The 26,194-nt window shown below is 47.4% G+C and overlaps 2 protein-coding genes across 4 annotated transcripts in view; both read right to left on the reverse strand.

Annotated features, from left to right (window-relative positions):
- PSMD1 (proteasome 26S subunit, non-ATPase 1) overlaps nt 1-8,337 on the reverse strand; it is a 97,343-nt gene extending 89,006 nt beyond the window's left edge. The window contains exons 1-4 of one of the 2 annotated variants that reach the window (XM_014836052.3): nt 8,160-8,337; nt 3,407-3,450; nt 2,685-2,758; nt 2,319-2,488 (exon numbers count right to left, since the gene is read on the reverse strand). In XM_014836052.3, the coding sequence (XP_014691538.1) occupies nt 2,319-2,488; nt 2,685-2,758; nt 3,407-3,450; nt 8,160-8,274 (403 nt within the window). In that variant the 5' untranslated portion in view covers nt 8,275-8,337. Of the gene's footprint in view, nt 1-2,318; nt 2,489-2,684; nt 2,759-3,406; nt 3,451-7,923; nt 8,130-8,159 lie in introns of those variants that run through there. The other variant, XM_014836054.3, reaches the window with a different exon arrangement.
- A 4,513-nt stretch (nt 8,338-12,850) lies between these two features.
- On the reverse strand, nt 12,851-23,164 carry C19H2orf72 (chromosome 19 C2orf72 homolog). 2 transcript variants are annotated; one of them, XM_070489428.1, is made up of 4 exons: nt 22,496-23,164; nt 19,464-19,577; nt 15,870-15,905; nt 15,601-15,736 (listed from the first exon to the last, which is right to left on the reverse strand). In XM_070489428.1, exons 1-3 carry the CDS (start codon nt 23,082-23,084, stop codon nt 15,901-15,903), a joined length of 708 nt encoding a protein of 235 aa, XP_070345529.1. In that variant the 5' UTR covers nt 23,085-23,164; the 3' UTR covers nt 15,601-15,736; nt 15,870-15,900. The 2 variants fall into 2 exon arrangements, with proteins under 2 accessions (XP_044607426.2, XP_070345529.1); XM_044751491.2 differs by lacking the exon at nt 15,870-15,905 and having other exon boundaries at nt 12,851-15,736; nt 22,496-23,156.
- Nucleotides 23,165-26,194: the final 3,030 nt, after the last annotated feature.

Here is a 26,194-nt window from a genome sequence, read left to right on the forward strand (position 1 = left end):
ATCCTCTCTATAACTCATTGGCTTGTCACTCTCCCTTCTCAAGAGAAGAAAGGGTACAAGGACAAGATTAATTAGTTGCATATGATAGCTCTAGGAAACAGAAATGATTTGAACTAGCACATAGAATTGCTGACCCACTAGATGGCCCACGTTAAATGGGTCTATACTTTTAGGGAAGCAGAGGACTTCTACTAACTATAAGGTGAAATATACCACATTAAGGTCCATCCAAGTAAAACTACGCAGGTTCAGGTACAGTTAATAAGAATAAGGTGGCAGTCACAAAGTAGGGCTTAAACAAGTCTGGCTGCAGAAAATCTTCACCAGGCCCTAATATGAGCTTTTGAACCAAATGCAGTTAAGTGAGGAAACATCACCCCATCCCATTAAAGAGGAATCTCAGAATTCTAACATTTAGGGAGTTTTCCTTAGATTATAACTAACAGAAAAAAATGTACCTCCCAGGTTTCAAATTCATGCTCTCACTTACCAGGTTTATGTCATAAGTATATCCCAGAATCTAGCCTCATCCCCAGCTGGAGTCTTATTATAACTAGGAGAAGATTTACTGGTCTTGAATTTTCTAGATGTACTGTTCATGATATTCATTAAGATCCTAGGAAGCCTTCCCTAAATTCTATTTTGTGTATCCTCTTACAAATCTCACTGACATTTAAAAAAATCCCTACAAAACAGAAGGGTAAACCCCACCCCACTTCCACACAAAGAAAAGCATACAGAACTCATCTGTTGATCAACAACCACCTTCTACAAGCTACGATGATAAATACTGTTTAAAGACAGGGAAGGCATCTACCACCCCAAAGCTCTTCATAGACCATAGTCCTGTTTAAAAGCATGATTTGTAAAATAGTAGCACTGCAAGCACTTGGAGATCACTGTTGGAAAATATTATCAGCATTCATCAAAAAAATCCTTCAGGCAGACTTACAAGAGTAAATATTGTATGGTTCCATTTATACGAATTTCCAAAATAAATAAAATCAGCTTATGGTGGTGGGGAAAAAAAAATCCTCCAGATAAGAGAAAAGAGGTAAGAGCATTTAATCCCCTATTTCTAACTTAATGTAGGGAAGGTGATCTGGTTTCAAATGATACAATCTATTCTTTAAAACCACCTGTTCTTTCCATAGGATTCACAGATGAAAACTCCAATTCAATGCACCCCCAACAGCAGTAAAGTTACTTGCAACATTTTCACACCATCATAGCAAAAACTTGAAAAACATGAACACAGAATCCTACTTAGAACTTCAGGGACATTTGCAAGTACCCCTTTGGACCACCTAGTATAGCATTTCCCAATTTTTCAAAGAGAATACAAACTTTTTCCTTTTAAGGGTTCAGGTAAATAATGATCTCTTCTTAATTAGCAACTCAAAAAAAATATCTACACTATACACTCTTGACAAGAGGACACACCCTTGGGTTCTCTGTACTATGATCTAAAGCTTGATACTCATAAAGACATGTCTGAAGGGTACGCAGTCCCTTCTTTCATCTACTAGATTAGGAGTTTGAAACATTTTTAAAGCTACAAAATCTTACATAGCTGGTTCAACTCACAAGATAATCAAAAGCCTTGCCTGTGTGCTACCCTTTCACTCCAAAAATAAAGTAAAACAAATGAGAAAACAATGGTTACTGGTAGAAACAGTATGGATTTTGACGTAAGTAAGCCTGAGTTTTAAATTGTGACCCTCCTATTTAATAGCCACATGTCTTTATCATTTTGAAACCCAAGTTTTCTCATTTGTAAAACAGGACTAGCCTCACAGGGCAGCTGTGGAATAAAACATGGTATAAAGAATGACTGGCACAGTGCCTAGCATAACAGAGATACTCAATAATGGTTTCCTACGTTAGCAACAACTCTATAAATTGCTATCATTTAATTTCTGTTACTCATAACCATCTGATTTAACTTGTTCATATTGCAGTATGCTCTAGACTAGAGATAATCATAATCACTGAGATAACTATCTTTGTGTTGATTAAGTTAGCTGTTTCTGAATAATTTCTTAGATTCATCCTTATAACGTTTTGTGAAATGAGTGTCTTCATTAATTATTACTGTTATTGATGTTACTGTTCACTATGACAAAATATAATAAAGCACAGAATTGGAAGTCAGATCTAAAAACTCAGCCTGTATAAAGTTATTGTAGAAAGATTATGAACTTCCAATTAAAATGAAATTTGGTAACATCAAAAAGTAATTCAAAAAACAAATGCTATGTGGACTAGAGAAGAAAGAAGTCGACAAGATAAAGCCTTACCAGATGGAAGACAATTACCTATAATAGTCTCCACATATTCAGAGTTATCATTGACATTGAAGAGGTCACCTGCTCCAAGTGCATAATTCAGAGACTCCTCAAAAGCCCCCAGGTGATAAAATACTTTAGATGCCACTAAGGCCGCAAACTGCCGACTCCGAAAACCTTCATCTTCATACAAAACTTCTCTGAAAGAAATTAAGAAGTACAGGCCTAGTTCAAACTGTGGTTTTCCTTAAAAATCCTAAATCTGAATATTCAAGTCACAATTTAGTAGCAGCAAACTTCCAAACTGATTTATAAGCCATAAGACCCACATCCACGGATTAATAACGAAAGTTGGTCTACCTTATTCCAGTTTATATAAATAAAGTGACTTCTTACATTTTATCTACAGACTCAGAAATTTCTGCCCAGAAGTCATTGACAACTGCATTCAATTTGTGTAGTGCAAATTCCTGTAAAAGATAAAACCAAAGTTCAATTTTGAGACAGACTTACCACTACAGTTCCTTTAACAAGTTTCCAACAAATCAAAGGTCAAATTCTCAGTCATGTTTATTAGAACTGTAAATCTATGAGAAATATAAAAATTTACCAACTAACTCATATTTTATCTTGGGTGTACACATTTCCCTCTGTTTTCAATCATAAAACATCAGATTAACCATATGATGTCATTCCTTATCATAAACAACATTTTTCTTCTTTGAATATACAAGATTGACTGCAGGTTGCTAGTCTGGATATAAATGAATTCAGGTGTCTAAAGCAAATTGAAGTATATTTCAAATTTTTTTCAATGGAAAATAATTTTAAAATATGTGACACAGAAGAAACAATTTTTTGTGCTTTCTGTTGATAAAGAAACTGGTGGTGGGGGTGTTCGGGTGCCACACTGAGGTTTATCTGTCTTAGCTTTGTTCAACTCTAGGAAAACCAAACGCTGTTGCCAAAATTCTGTCCTCTGGGGCTAGATTTCAATAACAGGCTATAGGCTGGGTAGGATGGCTATTTTAAATGATGCAAGATATACAGATATCACTAAATTCAAAGAGTTTCACAGTATTCATACTCAGCCCAGTTAATTTTTCTTCAATTCATACCTTAAGCTGTGGTTCTTCTTCATCCAGAAGAGAAATAATTCCAGCTATAAAACAAAAGGTGTATCATGATTATGAAATATATGCTAAGACAGAAACTAACACTTAGTCAAAAATATGTGATGGTTGGACAAAATAAGTATTTTCTGAGGGGTGACTTCATTAGAGGAATGATTATTTTTCTTTAAACTGTAAAGGTCTATATTCCAAAGTTTAAGAATTAACCACGTTATAAAACTCTCCTGACACCACATACATCACATTATTTGCCTAATTCAACGGTTTTCAAAGCCTGGTCCCTGGACCAATAGTATTAGCATTACCTGGGAATTTGTTAAAGATGCACATTCTTGGCCCCATCCCAGATCTACTGACTCAGAAATTGTGGAGCTAGGGTCCAGTACGGGAGCCACAAGCTTTCCCTGTGATACTGATGCTCACCATAGTTTGAGAATCACTGGCCTACTTTACTGACCAAAATGGGAAACTTTCCCACACAATTTTAGAATAAAATTATTCACAACCAACAGTTAAACAGTATTTCAATTATTTCAAGATGCCTAAATTAAGGCACCTCCTTCATATCACAAGTAACCTAGAAGGCTTTGCTAAATGATGAGCAATCTTGTTCTGACTTCCATTACGCAAGCACAGTGTTCCCCGTATGACCTCAAGGTGTTAGTACTAATACTGGAGAGTAAAGGAAACAACTGTCCTCTCCAAAAGATGCACCTTGAAACACAGTCATTTGTCAAAGGGATTATTACAAAAAAGGAGAAATTACTGGCCTTAAACCATAAAGGAAACTATATCTGTCTCTCAGATAAATGTTTTCCATGTAGGTCTTAAATCTGTTCTGGAACACTGAGTTGAAAGTGTGATTTGATTAAAAAGTGTCAAGGCAACTTTACTTAGGAGATGTAGCTATTTCTAACTGATAAGTGTAGGTCTCCCAAATAGTTCAGCAGTCTTCAGCCAGCCACACAGTAAAGGATACAAAATTTAGCAAACAAAACTATGTCATGGTGCATACTACTATTCTAAAATCACAAAAGCAGATTAAAAAAACTTCTTGGTACTCTAGGTTGGCATGACAAGTTCAGAAGAGAGAGGCTGAATTGATAGCACAGAGAGAAGACAAATTAAAGAAGGCAATCAATAAGGAGGGGAGGGATGTCATGAACTAGTGATGTGGAATAGCTGATAGACAAGAATGCTTTAAATGCAGAACAGATCATAAATCTCAGAACACTTCATCAAAATAAAAAGGCTACCCATTCCCTATCATGAATCAAAAGCGTTTGAACTGCTTTTTTTTTTTTTTTTTAAAGATTTTATTTTTTTCCTTTTTCTCCCCAAAGCCCCCCCCGGTACATAGTTGTGTATTCTTCGTTGTGGGTTCTTCTAGTTGTGGCATGTGGGACGCTGCCTCAGCGTGGTCTGATGAGCAGTGCCATGTCCGCGCCCAGGATTCGAACTAACGAAACACTGGGCCGCCTGCAGCGGAGCGCGCGAACTTAACCACTTGGCCACGGGGCCATCCCCTTGAACTGCTTTTACCAAAAGAAATGATGGATATTTAGACTCTCTTGTGTGGTTTCACTTAGGAGTAAATTGTTACATGGTTGTCCTGGCTTAGAAATAAACCCTTTGTCCATGAAACACAACTAAACCAAATACTCTACACTCCATACATAAATATTTCCCATCTTAAAAACAAAACAGAACACTCCTTTGGTTAAGGAGGGTAGGGGACAGGGAATGGGGATGGTTTAAGGATAAAAAATCTCTTACGCCATAATAGGAAGTCAGCAGATATTATCTAAAATTGTTGAATCAAGTTTTAGCAATATTTGGATATTATTTATGAATATGGAGGTATGCTTCAGAAGAAACAGCTTACAAGCTGAAAATGGATGTCTCTGAGGATGAGGAAGGGAGGAAAAAAGAATAGGAAACTATTGTTTTAAAGCTTTCTAACATGGGGGCCGGCCCCGTGGCCAAGTGGTTGAGTTCGTGCGCTCTGCTTCGGCAGCCCAGGGTTTTGCTGGTTCGGATCCTGGGCACCGACATGTCACCGCTTGTTAGGCCAGGTTGAGGCGGGGTCCCACATGCCACAACTGGAAGGACCCACAACTAAGATATACAACTAAATACTGAGGGGATTTGGGGAGAAAAAGCAGGAAAAAAAAGATTTTAAAGGTTTCTAGCATAATTTAGGCACATAAAGGAAAATTATGTTAAAAAAAAACAAAAACCCACTCAATTTCACATCTCCCTACTGCAACTACCTCTCTCTCTCTCCACTCCCTTTCAAAGTCAAATCTCTTAATAAACTTAACAGTACACGACGACCTCTTATTCACCACTGTGTTCTTAGTACCTAGCAAGTGCCTGGTGAATAAATGAACGCAGAACCACCAGAACCATGACGCTAGCCTGTTTAGCACCTGGGACAGATCCTAAGCCAATGTGAGCCAAAGGACAGGAAATAAAGTGACAAAAGATTTGGAGCAGAAGCTGATAAGTAACCCAGTAAAAGGAACAAATTATAGCAACACATACACACTCTACTATCACCACAAAGTCTCAGGATAGGACCTCAAAAATTATTACTCCTGCCACTCTCAATAGGTTTAAATTCTATTATATTCCCACCAAATGCTTTTTCAGTCTCTACTTAAAATACTCTAGGGACCAACTTATTGATTTAATTGACAGATTTCTTCATTCAAGACATACTTTTGAACTTCTGCCATCTGCTTGGCAGTGTTCTGAGAATTATGGGAAAAAACAAGTTTCCCGCCCAAAATTCTACCAGAGTCAAAGATAGCAATCAGGCAAATAAAGTAATTACAGCACCATAACGAAGGGAGAAAGAGAGGCAGCATGTTTAATAGAATGATCAGGAAGACTAACAGTTGAGCTGAGACTAAAGATTGACAAGCTAACAGAAAACTGAAGGAAAAGGAGTCTAGAAAGAGGGAATAACATGTGCAAGGGCCCTAGGCAGGAGAGAAATCGACATATTCAAGGAATCGAAAGAAGGCCAGTGTGATCAGGGTGTAGTGAGTGGGAAGAGAGGACAGAGCAGGGCAGGAAGGAGATCATGGTGCTCTTCCGTTAAGAGTCTGGATTTTATTCTAAACATAATGGAAAGCATTGGAGGATTTTAAGCAAAAGAATGACACTATGTGATTAACGTTTTAAAAAGAATACTCTGACTACAACAAGAATAGACTGTACGGAGATAATAGTGGAAAAATAGTCCTTAGGCTGTTACAATAACCCAGGCCAGAGTTGAACGTGGTTTGGGCTAAGCAGCAGCAGTGGTAATGAATGGATGTGAGGCAGAATGAGGCCTATGCTTACAGGTGGCAAGAAAGTGCTTATTTCATCTTTAAAGAGCTCTGACAGAAAAACCTCTTCCTTATATTGAACTAAAATTCATCTCCCAATCGTTTGTATCTCTTGGGTACAAAAGTCTAATTCAAAGTACAGGTGGACAGCTCTTCAAATCTCTGAAAATAACTATTACATTCCCCAGCATCTCCACAAATTTCAAGCAATCTTCGTGAAAACATGGTTTGGCGCTCTTTACAAGGACAAGTTACAGTCTTCTGATCACCAGCTTGTTTCCAACAAAACAGCAGTGGGACAAGTGAACAGCAAAACAGGCCGAGAAAAGGGTGTGTAAGCAGGCAAGAAAAAAAGCGGCAGGGCTGTGGACAGCTATATGCAAAGCAATCTGCGGGGAGAGGGGCTTAAAAATCTCTACTGGAAACTGGACTTCTAGAGCTCATCCCATTCCAAACGTCACTAGAGGAATCTACGTATACCATGGTTTAGCGCCTGAAACCTGCTCCACACACCCACGACTTCTGAAAAGTCATTTACTGAGCCCCCAGCCTCAAAACCATCGGTTGATTCTCAGTACGATGCTGCCTTCAAGCATTATACCGTCTTCACCCGACACAAAAGTTCTCTGGATGCTTTAACTGAATACCCGCGGAATAGACCCAGAAACGCCCCGCTCCAATCTAATGTCAGATCTCCCTCTAAGTAGGACGGAGCCGGGCCAGGTCCAGAAGCACTTATGGAGCAGTTAGGCGGCCTCACTGTCCGACTGCACAGGGGGACCATCCCATCCCGGCCACCTGTGGGGAAGGACTGCGATCGAACAGCCCCACAGGGCCAACGCCGGGAGCCACAGAATTAAGGAAAGCCCTCAAGGTCGGAGAGGAGCCCGGGAAGCCCCTCGGTTCGGGCACGGGGGTGTGGCTGGGAGGGATGCCGGGCCGGCCGACCCTGCGCCATGGCCCCAAGCCGGAGGGAGTCGCGGACCCGCAAAGAGGAGAGGCCCGGCCGGGCTGCCAGCCCCCGGCCCAGAGGGCGGCCTCGGGCAGCGGGCGGCGCGCAGGCCGGCGCTCCGCCGGGTGGTGCTCAGTCACCGGCCCTGACTCAGCTAAAAGCCGGCGCGGCGGCTCCTCCCTCTCGGCGCCCGCGGCGGCCGAACTCACCGGCTGAGGTGATCATGGCTGCGCCCCGCACTCGCCCACCCGCTCGCTCGCCGCGCCAGCCGCCCCGCGGATCTGTCAGCTCCGGGCCCGCTAGCTCCGCCGCGCCTCCTCGCTCCCCGGGTGCGCTGCTCAGTCAGTCGCCTCCTCAGGCCGCCGGCTCGCTTCTCTCCCAGGACCCCGCCCGCCCCGGGGCTGCCCGCCGCCCCGCCTGACGCCCGGCGCCAATTCTCCCCTACCCGCGTCTTCCGCGCCGCCCCAGCCCGCGCAGAAAGGGGCACGGAGAGCTCCATTGTTTTCTCTAACCCTCCTAGAGGTCAGCGCCTCCGCGGGGGAGGAGACACTCGTCCACATCCTGGATCAGGCTTTAGATTAGCCACCCCTCGAGAGAGGCCCCCACCGTCACCCGCCATTGCGGAGAGAAAGAGTGTGGAGCGGAGGTGCGAGCGGTGCTTGCAGCGCCCCCTGCTGCTTGGGCTGTCTCCCTGCAGCGTCCCTCCTCCCAGCCCTGCCTTCGGGAAAGAGTAGGGCAAAGACCGTTTTCTTACAAAAGTGGTTTTCAGATATTTTAAATAGCAGAGCCCGTCTTCAAAACACACACACACACACCCTTACAGAAATGTTTTATCCTAATGAGTCCCTAAATAATCACTGGTTTAATAAAGTGGAACAATGAAGGCTTTTATTTACATTTGGAATAGTTAATACTGCACGTGGTTTAAAAATCAGAAGTATAAAAAGATATACAGGGGCCTGCCTGGTGGTGCAGTGGTTAAGTTCCCCCATTCTGCTTCAGTGGCCCGGGGTTCGCTGGTTTGGATCCCTGGTGCAGACATGGCACCGTTTGTCATGCCATGCTGTGGTAGGCGTCCCACATAGAAAGCAGAGGAAGATGGGCACGGATGCTAGCTCAGGGCCAGTCTTCCTCAGCAAAAAAAGGAGGATTGGCAGAGATGTTAGCTCAGGGCTAATCTTCCTCAAAAAAAAAAAAAAATATATATATATATATATATATATATTGAGCATGTACTCTACCTCTTCTCCCAACGAAAGTGCAGTGCCTTTGAGGGCTCTGGACAAACTGGTGGCTCCTAAAATGTACCCCTGCAGCCCTGCTCGCTCTCCTGAGCACTAGAGTCACACGCCTACCAGACGTCTCTGCTTGACGCTCCTTAAGCCAACGACCTCAAGGTTGCACACACTGTCCACCCCCACCCCAACTTGTGTCTCCTGCCTTGATCTCAGTGTGGTGAATGGCATCCATTAGCTACCGAAGCAGGGCGCTGGGGGCACCCTTGACTGCACTCACCCAGTTTGCACCAGATCTGGTCTCCTCACTATCTCTCACACCAGTCCGGCTTCCCATCTCTCTCCATTACCCACTAGTCGTCTCTCCCTCTTCTTTCCTGGCTGCCACAGCCTCCAGCAGCCTCGACTTCCTGCTTACTGTCTCACAATTCTCCAGTCCATTCTTCACAGCCAGACAGAGCAATACCAAAAGCAAGGAAGACAAGCTCCTCCAAACTCCTCCAGGCCTTTCACTCAATCCTGCTTACCTACCATCTTACATCCCACTTCCCTGCCCTGGTGTGCCATGCTCTGGCCATGTGGACCTGCTGTGGTTCCCAGAGTGGCCGTGCCCCCATGTACCTTGTCTCTGACCCTGGTACCTGCTCTTCTCTCTTCAAGGCCCTCTCGCCCTCACTGCTGGCTAACAAGACTTGTCTTGAGTCCCAGTCAAGCAGCACCTCCTCCAAGAAGCCTTCCTTGACTGCTCCACCATGTGTCCCCTTACAGCCTTGACCCCACACAGCTATAATCATGTCTCCCTACCCGTGTCCCACTGGACAAGGAACTACTCAAGGGCATGGCTGCATCTTATTCATTTTTCTGTCCCCTGTAGTAACTCGCACAGTGTCGGAACAGAGCAGGCACTCAGTAAATGTTGGATAAATGGATGTACATAGGGTCAGTTAGTTATCGGCACAAGACTAGCACTCAGACCTATGTCTCTGAAACCCCTGCCCTCTCTAACACCCTCAGACGAACTCTATTTATTTTCAGAGAAGATTGTAGACATAGTAAAATCACAGAATTCTTACCCACTGCTTTGCTTATAAACAACTATCTGCCTCCAAATTTAGGAGTGACCCAAAACGTCTCAAAGCCCAAACGGGCTGCTGTGGGCTCACACAGGTATGGGCTGGGCCGGGACCCCGTCGGGGCGAGGGGAGGACCCTGGCAGCCGGCGCTTTCTTGGCCAGTGTGCCCAGTAACAGGATGCGGTTCTAAGCTTCGCCAGGAGCATCTCCCCGACCCGCGCGGCGCCCTCTAGTGGTCACAGTGCCCCACCACCACCCCCCGCCGCCCAACCTCCCAGCCTCCTGGCATTTAAGTCCTGGGTCTTAGGAGGGCTCGGTCCTCCTGTCAAGAATGGGGCTTGATTGCTTTTTGAGCTGCGGCGTGATGTCGCCCGAGTCCTGCTGTAGAGGGGGCGGGCCCGCCTGCCTGGCAGCGCTGCTCGCAAGGGGCGGTGCTCTAATCAAGGGCTTGGCAGAGAGGAGCGCTCAATAAACCTCAGCTCTTATGTCATAGGGACTGGCCACGTGGCTGGTGGTTGCTTCACGAACAGCACGCATGCCACATGCTTTTGGAGTAAAAGCATTTATTCGTGGGAGCAGAGATGTGAAACGCAGCCAGTGACATGGGCCTCCCGTGGGTGGGTACTAAGTTGGAGGGAAACACCTGGCCAGAGCTAGAATTGGCCTGGGTGTACTGAGGCACCCGAGGACCCTGGAAGCCATAGGAGACACTGGGCTCTCTTCCCTCTAGGGGCGGTGTCCTGGAGGACAACTCCTATCTTGGGCAACCGGAAGGCTGCCCTGGAAGAGCGGATACTGGAAGCCACTGTTGTCCCCTTGTGTGTGTGTGTGTGTGTGGAGGGGGGGCCGTCTGGGATGACCACCCAGCTCCGGGAAAGTGGAGGGGGGGAGCCACAATGAACCCTCAAGACAGGTCTTGTGTGCGTTTCCAGTGTTCTAGATTCTCGCTGTCCCACCCGGTAGCCGCCAGCCACAGGAGCTGTTGAGCTCTTGAAATGCGGCTCGTGCAAGCCAGGAACCGATTTTAAATTAAATTAAATTTTATTTCATTGAAATATAAAGACTGATACCCAATTCAGTTATTGAAAAACTTATAAGTATTTCTGGAGCAGTTTGAGGAATCTATTTTTTTCAACTATAAACTTGAAATTTAAATATAGATCAAGTATTTTGGATGAAAATTTAAAATCTGAATTGGAATCTAAGTGTCAGATTCTCACAGGATTTCAAAGATGCAAAACGTCTCATTAAAATTTTCCTATAATTACTATTGAAATAATACTATCTGGGGACATATTGGGCTAAAAAAAATACATTGTTAAAATTAATTTCACTTGTTTCTTTTTTTCTCTTTCTAATGTAGCTACTAGAAAATCTAAAGCTACATTATGAGCCTGGTGTTACATTTCTCTTTGACAGCGGTGGTCTAGCCCCACCCTGAGGTCTTGTTCCCTCTCACCTCCCACTCAGGCCTGGCCCTTTAGCCTGCTTCAGTCTTGCCTGTTCTTCAATGCTGGCCCATGCTGGGCCAGACGAGACGGGAGGCAGAGGCTGAAGGTGAGACCCACTTCTGTAGGAGTGGCTGCCCTGGCAGCCCTGAGTTCTGGAGTGAGCAATATACCTGGGACAGTAGGTGGTCAGCGTGAGGGTAGCCTGTGGTTGGGGTAGCCTGTGCTCTGAGGCAACACACTGCTCTGAGAAGACCTCGTTAGCCAGTGAGGGAGAGAAGAAACTCAGGGGACAAGACAAAGACCCAATTTCTGCAGCCAGGATTCAAAATGAGGGCTAGGTCTCAAGGACCAAACTAAGCGCCTAATTCCTCCAAGTAAGTGCAGAGCAGGATAGCAACAAGCTGGACTTAAGACTTAAAATCTAAACTCCCACTGAGGGTCTCTGAATTTCACCAGTCAAGGAACAGGCAGGCGTGGGTCTGCATTTGCAGCAGGATCCTGAGCTAAAGCTGGGAGCCCTGGCAGGCAGCCGGACAGGGTTCTCACCTTTGCCAAAGCCCTGGCTGCACAGTGGCCCTGGCACCCAGCCCAGCTTTGGACCTGAGCTATCCCACACCCTCGGGGTCAGATTCTCGGATCCCTGTGAACCACGGCATGGCCCGGAGGGGTGGGCTCTGCCTTTGCTCCCAGTTACGCAGGCCCAAATATAACGCAGCAAGAGGGCTCTGGCTCAGGGGCCAAGGGCATCTGAGGGACTTATACAGGGTCCTGGTAATCCACCGTGCCTTGTATCCCATTTCTCCTTGAACTCCAAGATTATGCAAGTGGCAGGCTGCCCAGGCCAAACTCCACGTCTGTCTCAACCCTTGATCCGCTAACAGAAAACCAGGTCAGAAGGGGGTTGTGTAGCCCTTGGGTACAAAACCGGCTGTCTCCACTGTGCTGGCCATGTTTGCCACCCAAACAGGGCAAAGTGCGGGCCTCCTGACCACAGGGAGCCAGCTCTGCAACGAGGTTCTGCTACACTTTGAAACAGAAACTGCGTTCAGGTTAACTTGGCTGTCGTCGACCTTCCCCAGGGAGGCTGGGCCCTAGATTCCCTTCCCTGGGGAAACAGGGGCTTGTTCAGATCACAGGTTTGGGGGCCTCAGCCCCCGGCCCCTTTGCAAGTTTGCCTTGTTTTTCGTCTGACAACAAAGGGACCCCCTTGTGTGCTAAGTCTTGGAGATAAATACTTTGAAAGGAGAGAAACAGAGACACAAACATTATAAAGGGCTCTCCAGGACTCCAATAAGGCCACTTTATCTTGTTAAACATGCACATGTGCATACAAACACCCCGCCCGCACCCCCCCCCCCCCCCCCCCCCCCCCCGCCCCAGTAAATACCAAGCTAAACTCTATCTTTAAAAAAATCTCTTTTTAAATATTTACTTTCCGGCTACATGTTTTTCAATCCCAGTCAATAGGGTTGCAGAGATGTCACCCAGGGTAGGACCAGGGAACTTCCAGGCCAGACTCTTCCAGAGGCTCCCACCATTTGCCCAGATGCCCCGCAAGGAGCACCTTACGAGAATAAAGTGGAAGAGCCATTCTTTTCTGGATGAGACAGCAATGAGGTATTGTTTGGTTTCATTAGATAAAAGGAATTATCGATTCAAGTCAGAAGCACCACAACTACTGCCATATTAGAAAGATTAGTACCCAAGAGTCCAGACTGCGACCTGATGGAAGCCCCTGGCTGATGGCTCCCGGTACCACTGACCTAATCTGGGGCCTCTGCCCTCAGCCAGGCCCACCCCAATCTTCCTGCCTTGTAAGAGTCCTTGGGGAAGAGATCCACCACCAAGGTCATCTATTCCTGCACCTAACTCTTCCGTCTGCTAGAAAACAGCAACTAGACTGTTCCTAAAAGGATGCTGCTTATCTTAGCCATGTCTCAAGGAAGCCAAGATGGGCCCGGAAGGACCTCAGTCCCGTGTTTATCAGTTGGGAGGTAGAACCCAAATCGCAGTAAAGAAAGACCTTCTCTCTTCCACTACTCACAGGAAATACTGAAGGTAATGAAAAGATAATGAGTAAACCACCACTTATACCAGAGACCTGCAAACTCACAGCCCACCAGGACGAGGACCAGGCAGGTGGCGTCTATGAGTGAAGTACAGTAGAGGGGTGGGTGGGTAGGTGGGAGAGGGGCTTAAGTTGGGGGGGAATTTCATCAAAATGGAGATCATGGCACCTTCCATCCTCCACTCTGAAAACTAGCTTTTTTCTGTGCCATCTCCCCAGTCTCAAATATTGGCCATGGACTCAAAAGTCTTTAAACACAGCAGAGGCTGCTGCCATGTAACTTCTGCCTTAGACCATTTCCTAACCTAAAAAAGCTCTCTCCCTCCACCAAGTAATAAAACTCTAACCAAATTACTACCAAGAGATTAATGGAAAATAGAAAAATATAGCAGCTTCAAAGATACTAGTCTCCCCATTTTCAAACGAAATCAACAGTAATTCATTGAGTTCATTCTTGTGCAGATGGAAGTCAGAAGGGTCCTTCTATTGGTGAGACAGCCTTGTATTATTAGAATGACACCTGCTGCCAACCAGCCCCAAGTAAGATGTCATCCTACCTATCCTCATACTAAGAAGGATCAGACTCCCTATTATAGAGAATAAATTGAGTCATAGAGCAGGGACGGCTCCTCCTTAAACATCATGGAGCCCCTCAGCCACAGGTTTCCCATTCCTGCTTTTGGCACCATCACAGAGAGAGCTGAAATAACAAGTGGAAGTTATCCAGCACCTCGCAGAGCACGGGGCACATAGTAGGCACAATTGCATGTCTGCTGAGTGAATCATGCATGAATGAATGAATTTAGCTACTGCTCTTAGATGGGGCTTCCTCCTAGGGAACATTAGGAGCTGTCCCTACCATTCTGAAGACTGGATTTCTCCAGGGGCAGGAGAGAAAGACAAGGGAAGTAATGCAGCATTCCCTCTACAAGCAAACAGATGGCCTTCCTCGCTTTTAGAGGACACTACTGACCCTGTCTGACTCAGAGGAAAAAGGATTCAGGATCCTGGCACCTCTGGGCTGGGTCTGCTTTGACCTTGGGTTAGGCCCTGAGATGGAGAGCAAGTCTTATGCCCTTGTAATCCACATCCCTAACTTTCCTTCTGTTTGGTGCTGTGGGCCATTCCCAGAATCCTTATTCTCAAAGGACTTGGCAGAGTAAGTCAAGGTCAACACGAGGAAGAAAGGGCCCTTTCTTCTCAGGGGCATGCAAGGCTATTTCTGTCCTGGTCTGCAGCATACGGACCTTCTTGGCTCTAGCACAAGAGTGCCTGTATAGGCTTTATTCTGGCCTGTTCTGGAAGCCAAGGTCCCAGGAAGCCCAACCCTCCCTGCTCTGGGAATCTCTTCCTAGAAATTGAGAGGGGGAAGAAAGTGGCTCATCCAGTTTTTCAAAGGTGCCAAGACGGGCAGTTTCAGTGGAACAGTTCTGTGTTGTTGGAGATTGTCCTGCACATTGTGAGATGCCACTAAATGCCAGGGGTGCCCCACAATCACAATAACCCTTCCAACACACACGCGTGCACACACACACATTTCCAATGCTGCCTGGAAGGATAGCCTGGCCCCTGGCTGAGAGCCACTGGGCTGGTAGCACCCTCATGAGTTTGAGAAACAAAAGCCCCAAAGGTTGAGTGACACACACCCCCAGATCTGACAACTTCTGGTCCAGAGTTCTTCCAGCTGCACTTGAAATAATGGATGCTCATGCAAACAACCACGGGATGCTACAGCACCACAGAGTCTCAAGTACACGGCCATCTGTCTCAATGGCATAGAGAAACAGGCACAAAGAGAAAAAATAACCTCAGTGTGACCAGAGAATGAGCAAATGCAAGGTAGGGGGCAGGTTCCCAGAGGATACGTTTTTCTAGGCCCACTTAGCTTAGTAAGTCCTCAGCCTAGCAGGTCACTGTCAGGGTGGCAGCCCCTAGCAGGTGAGACCTTTGTAGTTACTACCATGCCAAGGTCAACATGGAGGCACGGGGGCTCAGTGAGAAGGAGCCAGCCTCTAGTCTCCAGGTTAGAGGTGGGGCAGCCCAGGGGTCCATCCTTCATCTTGAGTCTTCAGCAGGCTCAGTGGGACTGTGGACAGCTCCATCACAGGCTCTCGACCCCTTTTCAGGATCCTCACAGTCTCCGTTGGGAAATATGGCTGTCAGAGCCATCTCCTCCTCAGGGTCTCGGAAGTGATCTGGAACACAAGAGAAGGAGTTACCCAATCAGAAAAGGTTTATGAGTGAGCAAGCTAGCAACGAAAGGGAAGTAGTTGGTCCCAGTGACTATCTACTTGAAAAACAAAACAAAAACCTTAAAAATGTACATACCCTTTGACCCAGCAATTCCACTTCTAGGATTTTATCCTAAGGAAATAATTAGGAATAATTAGTGGAGCTGCTGCAGCCATCTTGCTAGCAGCCTGAGGATGAAACGACATGGCGGATGGCCCAGCAGAGAGAAGGACAGAACCTGGGTCCTTGATGGAGTCACTGGGCCCCTGAATCAACCAGCCCTGAAGCTGACTCCACCTCTAGACTGTCTTTTAGGTGAGATAATGAATTCCCTTGCTGCTTATGCTGGTTTGAGTCATGGTTTCTTCTTTCTTTCTTTCTTTTTCTTTTTTTTTTGGTGAGGAAGATTGGCCCTGAGCTAACATCTGTGTCAATCTTCCTCTATTTTGTATATGGGACACCGCCACAGCATACACGGTTTGATGAGCTGTATGTAGGTCCATGCCCGGAATCCAAACCTGCAAACTCTGCGCCACTGAAGCAGAGCATGTGAACTTAACCACTATGCCACCAGGCTGGCCCCGAGTCATGGTTTCTTTACCTGCAGCTAAACGCATCCTAACCAATTTGATGTTCAACAAAGGGATTGGCTGAGGAAACTGTGGCTTGCTCCCGAGGGGATTCAGGCTTAAAAATGATGCATAAAATCCCATAGAACCAAACACATGCACACACACAAATAAGTACACATAAAATTGGAAATCTGAATAAGATCTGTGGATCGTTTCAATGTCAATATCCAGTTGTGATATTATCCTATAGTTTTGCGAGATGTTACCATTGGGGGAAACTGGGCAAAGTGTACACAGATCTCTTTGTGTGATTTCTTACAACTGCAAGTGATTTACAACTATCCCCCAAAAAAGATAAAAGATGTTGCTGACACATAATTATTGCTGTGGAATATTGCACAGTCACAATGTCATTGAGGAAGAAAGCAGATTCCCTAACGGTATGTATAAATGTATGTACGTATCTGTAACCCCATACTCATTATATATATTATAAATGCATATGTATAGTCCCTAAATGCAATTTTCATCTTAGCACATTCACTTCTACATTAAATTAAACAATTTGTTATATGCTACAGAGAGGGAAGTTATCCAAGATTTGCACACAATTTTTTGATTCCTTTGCTTTATTTTTTCCCTTTAGTTTCCAGAGACATCCAAAATCTTGACGGAGAGGTTGAAGTGAACAGTTTTGCAATTAAATATTTTAAATATCTGATGCATTTTGCAGATGACCTGTGTGTTATACACAAGTGAATTTATTAAAATTTAAATAGCACAAGGAGATATAGATAGACAGACAGATAGACTGGTCTATCCCAAAATACGGATTGTAGTTACCTCCGAGTGATGGAATTATATGAATGATTTTTAATAGTTGTTTTCCTTCTTTTAATTTTTGGAGCTTTTAACTGTGATAGGCAGAATTCTAAGACGGCCCTCAAGATTCCCACCTCTTGGTGTCCTCAGCCTGTATAATCCCTCCCTTGAGTGTGGGTAGGATCTGTGAATATGATGCGATGGTCACTCCCTTGATTTGGGTACCATACATGACAAGGGAGACGATGGATCGTCACTCCCGTGACTAAGTTACATCATAGGAGACAGGAGATTCTCCTGCTGTTTGAACGGGCAGCTGCCGTGCTGTGAGAAGGCTGTGAGAGGATGGAACTGTGGGGCCTCTTGGAGCAGAGAGCAGCCCCGGCTGCCAGCCAGTAAGAAGGCAGGAACCTCAGTCCTATAGCAGCAAAGAAATGAATTCTGCCAACAACCACGTGAGACTGAAGGAGGACTCAGGCCCCATCAAGGCCCGGCTGACACCTTGATGCAGCTTTGAGACCCGGAGCAGAAGGCCCAGCTAAGCTGTGCCCAGACACCAGATCCACGGAAAGTGTGAGAGAATAAATGTGTGTTGTTTTAAGCTGCTCAGTTTGGGTAACTTGTTATGCAGCAATAGAAGACTGATACATCAACTAATGATTTTTTTAAAAATAAGGGACACAATAAAAGTTTATTTTAACACACTGCCCACTGTTTCTGTAAGAAAGCTATAGTGTTCAGCACACTTTGGAGGGGTGGCACATACATTCAGCTGGTGACAACCTGCTCCCCGGGTACTTTCTCTCTCTGTCAACATAGCCTACATGCCCACTGACCTCACAGAGCTGTCTTCCCTTCTCCTTCTCTCTCGCCCCCACTTAGCGGCCTGATGATTCTAGCCTAGAAACAGCTCCTGGCTGACTTCCCACCTCTCCATTCCAACACTGCCCTGGTTGGGTCCAGGCTGCCCATCGTCCCTTCTGAGACTATGCAGTCCCCTCCTAGCTAGGCTCTGTCCGCCTGTGGTCTCTCCCTGCTCCTGCAATCCTGTCACCTCTCAGAACATACCCCTAAGCTTGACACCCTGCTCAGAAATCGTCAGTGGCTCACTATGATACCCCGGCCCCTGGCCCCATAAGACATTAACCACAACCCTGCTCAGAACGAGCCTAATATGCTATCTTTAGCTTGCAGGAAACCACGAAGAAAGTAAGGAGAAGATGGATGATCAAAACCAGGCCAAACTGGTTGAAGGCAACATGGCAGTCTGACTTGACCTGACATAGACCCCACAACTTACTATGTGCTCATTGTAATACATTATCATATTATAGAACACACCCACCAACGCCATGGCAGTCTACAACAGCCATGGAAATAGCAGGATATAACCAAATAAGGAAAGAAAAGAGGTGGCACCCCTGCTTCCCAGAAAAGCCTGCCCACTTTCCCAGACAACTGTGACTATTCCTCCGCTTCTTTACCTAGACCTCTTGTAATAGCTGCTGAGTCGCCCCAGGAGCTGAGAAGTTGACTTGTGAACTTAGTTCCCACTTCTCCATTCTTTGGCCATTGAATAAAGCTAGTGCTATTGAATGCTCAACTTTGGTTTTGTTTCAAATCAGAGACACTGAACGGGAAAGAACCCTCCAGGCAAGGGACGGATTGTGGGTATGAGGCCCACCTATGGGCCTCGGAGCTCCTCTGAGTGTGGGTTGGGGTCCCACTGGGGTGACGTGAAATTGGTAACAACCATTCCTGAGAGATTTAGGTCCAGGGCCCTGAATTGGCCCCAATTTTTCTCTTCAGCCTCAGCCCTCACTAGTCTCTTTCTGGACCTCATCCCAGGGTATTCTTGACAGAGGCCCCTTTTCTGAGCATGAGACCATGCAGTCAAGCCTTTGGTCATGTCACTGTTTCTCCAGGTCTTCCCACTTCACCTCAGAAAAGCCCCAACCCCAGTTCAAATGTCATTTGCTCCGTGATACTCCCAGGATCCTCAGGGGAAGATGGAATGTGTTTGGTTCCATGCGTCCCACCACACACCAGGCTGACACCTGCATCACAGCCCCGCCCACACCGCCTTCATTAATCAGACTCCTGGGGCTACAGCCCTGCTGACCCAGCCTGTGTGCTGGCTGCCTGATGACAGGAGCACCTCACATTGCTCATCCGGCACAAGGCAAGTGTTTCATGGATGTTGGTCCACTCTATCCCCAAGGTCCCTGTGTGCATGTGACCCCTCCCATAATCCCAAGCACCAGGGTCCAGGAGGTCAGGAAGGGGACACACTCACCCTGAGCTGGGCCACTGGGGGAGACGGCATCTGGGTCCTTCCCCCGGCTCCAAGGACCCAAGGAAAAGCAGGCCAGCAGTGCCAGCAGGCCCGGTCTCTCCCAGGCTCCTTCCGCTAGAAAGAACACCAAGTCCCAGAGGCAGCAGGTCAGACGGTGCTTGACACGACTGAGAGATTTTCTGTTTAGTAAACCAAGAGCTGCAACTGCCAACTGCCCTACTTTCAACAGTCTGATTAAAAAACCAAAGATTCTGATGTACAAAAGGGGGTGAGGTTTTGTACTTAAAATAGAATAACAACAACAAAAGGATTGCTCTCTATATAGTGACTTATTTAATCCTCACAAAAACCCTACTACTATGTAGGTACCACGTTGTGAAAACCATAGTAACAAAAAAAGACATGAAATTATGTGCAATTACACAGCACCAAAGAAAGTACTCAGAGAGCAGTAATTTGCCCCTGATTTTTAGTTCAAACTATTTCTTAACAGGAATAGATTGAATCTTTTTAGATAATCACACACAAAATAATTACATGTTGATTCTGGTTTCCTCATTATGGTACCACCTCAGTTATCTGGAGATCACTCAAGAGCCCCCAAATTCTGGAATCAGGTCAACTGGAGCAAAGTTTAAAAAAAAAGTAAGACTCTGAGAAGCCCAAACACAGAATATCCTGGTTCATAATTCTTTACTCGGGGTTTATTTACTCCTAATTTGCATCCAATCCTAACAAGACTAGATTCTTAGTTTTTCAATCCAAAGGCAAGTGGGTTAGGCATAAATTGGATCAAAGGACACTGCCAAGAGGCAGGCAACCTAAAATATAAGACTAGCTATCAGGCATGGAGCAAAAAGACTGGAAAACTTTAAAAAAAAAAATAGCCATAACTGCTAGCAAAACCTTAGCAACACGAATCCCTTTGGTGTGAGGGTCGTGGTGCAGCCCACCTCAAGAGCCCCAAAGAAATCAGTGGATGTTGAGTTATAATTACACTCATGACCTTGAGCCACGAATGAAAGGTTTCATGTTGTTCAGTATGCTTTTATAAAAGTAGAAGCAACTTTAACAAGTGGAGAATGATTCCCTTGCAAAATGTTAAAATTTCCTAAGTGTTAGGGATTAAAAGGAGGCACAGATTCTGCATGCCAGGCAGGGTGTTGGGAAATGGGAATAGAGTCATGCGCCGCGTAACGATGTTCTGGTCAACCACATCGCATATAATGACGGTGGTCCCATAAGATTAGCACCATAGAGTCTACATATGTAGTAGCCTATAACACCTAGGCTTGTGTAAGTACACTCTGTGATGTTCACACGACAAGAAATTGCCTAATGATGCATTTCTCAGAACATATCCCCGTCGTTAAGCGACACATGACTGTACAATGCTGATGGAACTCACAAATGAAAGTGACAAAACCATGGGGTAAGAGCTTAGAGGGCAGCAGCGGGTTCTGGGATTTCACTTGTGAACCTGCAAACAGGAATGGGGAGGGTCATGGAAGGCTTCCTGGAGGAGGAAGTCCAGTTCTGGAAGATGAGATGGGATTGGTCAGGCAAAGAGGAGCATGGAGGAAAAAGATTTTCATTCCGAGGCAACTGCAATGTGTACAAAAGCTTAGGAGGCCAGAGCAAGCTTGGCTCTGGGGAATTAAAAGTTGTTCCTTGGGAATGGGAGCCAACTAGGAGATTAAGGGCTCAGAGAATTTCCCAGGCACCAGCTCATTAGGGGGCAGAAAATTTTCCCCCTTGGGGCCAGATCAGCAAAGGGCCTGGCATCAACAATCAGACGGACAATCCACCTCGAGCTATTCCCGAGGTCTTTCAGGATGCTGGTTGTTGAGTTTCAAATTTAGCCAGCCTCCTTACAGACTCCACAGAAAGGTGTTGGGGGCTAGGAGGGAGAGGTTAGGGCATGCTCCACAGCTTGACAGGGATGGCCTTCCCCCAGGCAGGCCAGGCTGGCAGGTGGGTCTGTGACATCAGAGGTACCAGGCCTCCTGGCTGGAAAAGGCTCCCCTGCAAGTCTGGCATCTCCCATTTGCTGTTAACACATCAATGCCTCAGGGAGGTAGAATACAGCTTCTGTCTTCATTAACTCTTTAGCGAGAAGAGCTGGCAGAGCTTGGAGGCGGGGCTGGTGCTGACAGTGGGGGCGGGGAGGGAGCTGGGAGGGTAAAGAACGCTCCTGCATCTCCCACTTTTGCCAGATCCAGCTACACTTGAAGTTCATATTCTAATCCTGGGACACTGGAAAGCTCCTGTAAAACCTGTGTACCAGGATGCAGGAGATTCTGACCCTTCTGCTGATGGCAGCAGTCACAGGGGCTGGAAAAAGATCCTAACTCCCCTCCCCACACTTTAGGAGAGTGTGACGGAAAAGGTGGTCTCAGCAGACCATGGGGGAGGGAGGGAGACACAGCAGAGGGTACACAAGCAGGTGGGTAACCAAGAAGGACCTGAAAACTCTGTGCCCTCAGCCCCTCCAACCCTTTCCTCTAAGTCGTCTAAGTATCTAAGTTCCTCTAAGTCCCTGGTATCTGTTCCTTGCCTTCTTCCTCCCCTCGGCACTTCCACAATGAGCCTCCACCGTCGCATCCTATAAGTTCCGGGCACCCCCAACTCCCTAGTTCCAGTTCTGCCCCGCTCCCATGGCAAAACTTGCGCATCCCAAGACTTTCGCCTCTCCTTACCTTCCTGCCCCTGGCCTCTGGCTGGCTCCCAGATCTTGCCCAGCCCAGTCCCACCCTTCTCTCCACCAGCCTCCCCCCGCCTTCTGCACGTCCCCTCGGCTTTCCTAAGCCCTTGCATCTCCCATGCACTCCAGATCTTCCCGGGACAGGCTCGACCCCTTGCCCAGATCCTGCTGCGCACTAGCTGGGAGGCCCAGTGCTAGGCAACTCCCCTCTCTGGGCCTCAGTTTACTTCGGTGCACAACGAGGGGCGCTGGCCTAAAGAGTTCCAACTTGAGGGCCTTCCCCCAGCCGCCGCCCGCCCGCGCCTTCCCGGGCCTCGCGCCCCCTCACCTGGTCGCGCGGGCCCGACGGCTTGCAGCGCCCTGCAGGCGGCCGCCTGGACGGCCAGGCAGGAGGCCGGGCGGCCGGGACAGTAGGCGGCCGCCTGCACCGGGCCCCCCGCCTGGCGGCCGAAGACGGCGCGCAGCAGCGCCTCCAGCAGCCGCAACCCCGGCGCCACCGCGTCCTCGGGCCCGGCCTCGGCCACCAGCACCCCGACCAGTGCCGCGCCGGCCCGCCTCCGGCCGCGCACGTCCCGCAGCATCTCCCGCAGGCGGCGCCGCGGCTCCCGGGCGGCCAGCGACGCGGCGCGGCACAGCACGAAGATGAGCGGCGAGCGGATGGCGCGCGTCTCCGCCGTCCCGGGCGCCCTCCGCGCCCCCGGCGCCCCGGGCCCCGCGCGCTCGGCCGCCGCGCCCCCCGGCTGGCCGGCCGCCGGCTCGGCGGGGAACAGCGCCCGGGCGAAGTCGCGCAGCTGCGCGCGGCTCTGCTCGCGCTCCCACAGCTCGCCCACCAGCAGCACCTGCCCGCGGCCGCCCGCCGCCTCCACCAGCGCCTGGAAGGGCGGCTCGGCCGGGCGCGCCTCCAGTTCCCGCTCCATGCTCGCCGCCGCCCTGCCGCGCCGGCTGCCGGCCTCTCCCGGCGGCGGCGCCCGGGTCCCGGAGGACACGCCCCCGAGGGCTGCGCCCCGCCCGACCCCCGGGTCCTCTGAGGGTGGCGCCCCCCGCAGCCCTTCTGGCAAACTCGGGGAAATTGCCCTGTGGCCGTTCGTCCATCCATCCATCCGTCCATCCATCCATCCGTCCATCCATCCAGCCAGCCAGCCAACAAACGCTTATTGAGCACCTACTAGGTACAGGGCAGCCGAAGGTGGAGGAAGACAGAATTATTATGTGAACAAATATACGCTCACAAATGAGCTCGGTTTGAGACCTGAAGCAGGTATTTCTGAGGAGTCCGTGTGGTTCGGGGATAGGGACTTTTGGAGGCAGGGCCTGCCCCTAACTGTGCTGCTCTGGAGTGAGAGGGGGGCACCAGAGAAGGGGGTGCAAAGAAGGGGGTAGGAGAAAAGAGATGAAGCAGGGATTTCTTCCTTTGCTTCTGTCACTTAACTCACCTTTTGTGCCTTCGGCATTTAACAAAAACCAACTGAGCGCTCATTCTTGCAACATACACTTATTACCTGCGGGGCACTGGTGTCTGCACTGGGGGTGAAAACCAAGAAGGCAGACAATGCTGCTCCCTGGGGAGCAGAAAGTCGAGGGCGGCAGACATGGGGCATGGTGGTGCTCTGATCTGTGTGGGCCCCTGGGGACAAGAGGATGTCAGGAGGCCAAGTCAGAAGCAGGAATGCATTTCCTTTCTTCTAACGGTCTATATAGAACATTGTCCCATAGAACATCGGTGATGTTGGAAATGTTTTATATTGTCTGTACTGTCCGATGCTGTAGCCACTAGCCACATGTGGCTATTATCGAGCACTTGAAATCTGCCTAGGGCAACTAAAGAACTGAATTTTACATTTTATTGAAGTTGAATTAAATGTAATTAGCCTCATGTGGTTAGTGGCTACGTTATGGGACAGTGCTGGCCAAGGCTCTTTATTTCCCCTCTGTTACACAGTATAGACCAAAGGCCCCTTTGGGTCAAGAACATGTTAATACTCAGCTCTTTCCTTCACCATATAAACCCCAATCTACTCTTCTAGTTACCCTCTTCCCTGCCCCCTATAACTATGCTGAACCATTTCCTCCTGGAGAGTTCTAATGTCCAGTCAATAAAACAAACCTGTTTTGAGTACCTACTATGTGCAAGCAGCCCTGCCCTAAGTCTGATCATCCGGCAGTTGTTTCAGCCAATGCTAGGGGAAGGGCCTCATATTTCTGTTGGAGTCCTAGTTAATATGACCTATTGCCTCTGGATACTATCTTTGCCCAGGGCAGAGATCCAGGGGCTTGGGTGGGAAAAGCCCAAGATTTGGAGCAAGAAGCTCTGAGCTGGAATCAGCTTTGGTTCCTGCACCAGCTCAGTGACATAGTCATTCAGCCTGTACTTATTGAGCATCTCCACCATGCACTGTGCCCAGTGCTGCGGAGACAGCTGGGAATGGGACAAGTTCCTCCCTTCATGGAGCTGACGTTCAGGTGGCGGCTGGGAGAAAGAGAAACAAGTAAACACATACATAACAGCTTCAGATGGTGATTGGTACTATGAAAAAAATAATGCTTCGATGATAAACAATATCATCAAACAGATGATATTGTCCTGGAGATGCGGGCCGCTTCCTATGAATACAATCTTGAAGATGTCACAGAAGCAGGGGGAAGGTTGAAGAGGACTGAGACACTAACGTAAAAACCATGAGAAGCATCCTCTGCCTACCTCCTTGGAGGCAGCAGGTGGTTGGGTCGTGGTGTGTGGGAAGGAAACAGAAGCCCCTTGCAGATGAAGACTGGTGCCATGTATGGGAACAGGCTGAGTAAACACCTTGTCATGTGCTCTTTTCTCTGCCCACATTGGCCTTCATAGATCATTGCCCAGCCCCAGCTCATTCCCACCTCCACCCCCACCACCATTGCCATGATGCTGGGAGGCAGAAAACAGCTGTGCCAGCCAGTGGTGTTAACATCAGGCTGAGGAAGAGGAAGGAGGAATCATTATTTCCCCTTCACAGCTTCATGATCTAAGGTGGCAGCTAAAGCTCCAGCCATCACATCTGTTTTCCAGGCAGCTGGATAATAGAAGATTGAGAAAGAAACAAAAATCAAATTGACTTCAGATTTCTTAATAGCAACACTGGCTTTAAGAAGACAGTTAAATAACATTTTCAAAGTATCAAAAGAAAGAACTTTGAAACTAGATTTTTATTTCGAGCTAAATTGTCAGGTATGTAAGAGATCAGAGGGTCCATCATATATAGCCCTTCTTTGAAAACACTGTGAAAGGAGACACTCCAACCAGAAGCAAAATAAAAATAGGTGTGCTCAACAGCAGCCAGTAAGAGGGATGAAATCACCTGTATAAATTATTCTCGTCTAAGTGAATGGCACAGGGCAATGCCAGCAAATCACAGCGGGCGTGGGCATAAGCTGAGGGGGTGGCAGAGCTAGTGGGAGTCCTACCAAGTGAATGGAAAGGAAATTTACCTCATCTAGGGCATCTCTTTGAGGAAGACATAGCAGCTGACCAGAGAAGAACCCTCAGATGGCTGGTATTTTTGTACTTTCTTACAAGGCTTGCCTGAAAATGACATGCTCTGCCTCTTGACCTATTTATTCCGGGGCTCTAAATTTCCAGGTAACAATTCCAAACTTTCCAGTGATGGGCTGGAGGATGGATCAGAGAGGGGGCGGGTGTTAAACAAAGGTCAGAGTCCAGGGCCAGTGAAGTTTATCTTTACCTGTGTTATTTACATGGCAAAGGTTCAGGTATTAAATTAACAGGAAACTTCGAAGACCATAAAAAAAGGCAGGGTATCAAAATCTTTCTTCCTCTTCTCTGTCCACGCCCTAGAAAATATCATAAAACAAGGAGGCTTTTTCATATTTCCCTGGTTTTCTATGGAGATATAAAGTGAAACTAGGATTTCTGAAACTATTTGCTTCTTCACGTTCGCTCAAAGCCCAACTTGGTAGAAAGAGTGACAGAAGAGTGCTGATTTGGAAAATAAGGAGTAAACCTGGTCTAGTTGCTGGTACGCCCTTTCTCTTC

Source organism: Equus asinus, chromosome 19, assembly GCF_041296235.1.
Source record: "Equus asinus isolate D_3611 breed Donkey chromosome 19, EquAss-T2T_v2, whole genome shotgun sequence".
Classification (NCBI taxonomy): Eukaryota; Metazoa; Chordata; class Mammalia; order Perissodactyla; family Equidae; genus Equus; species Equus asinus.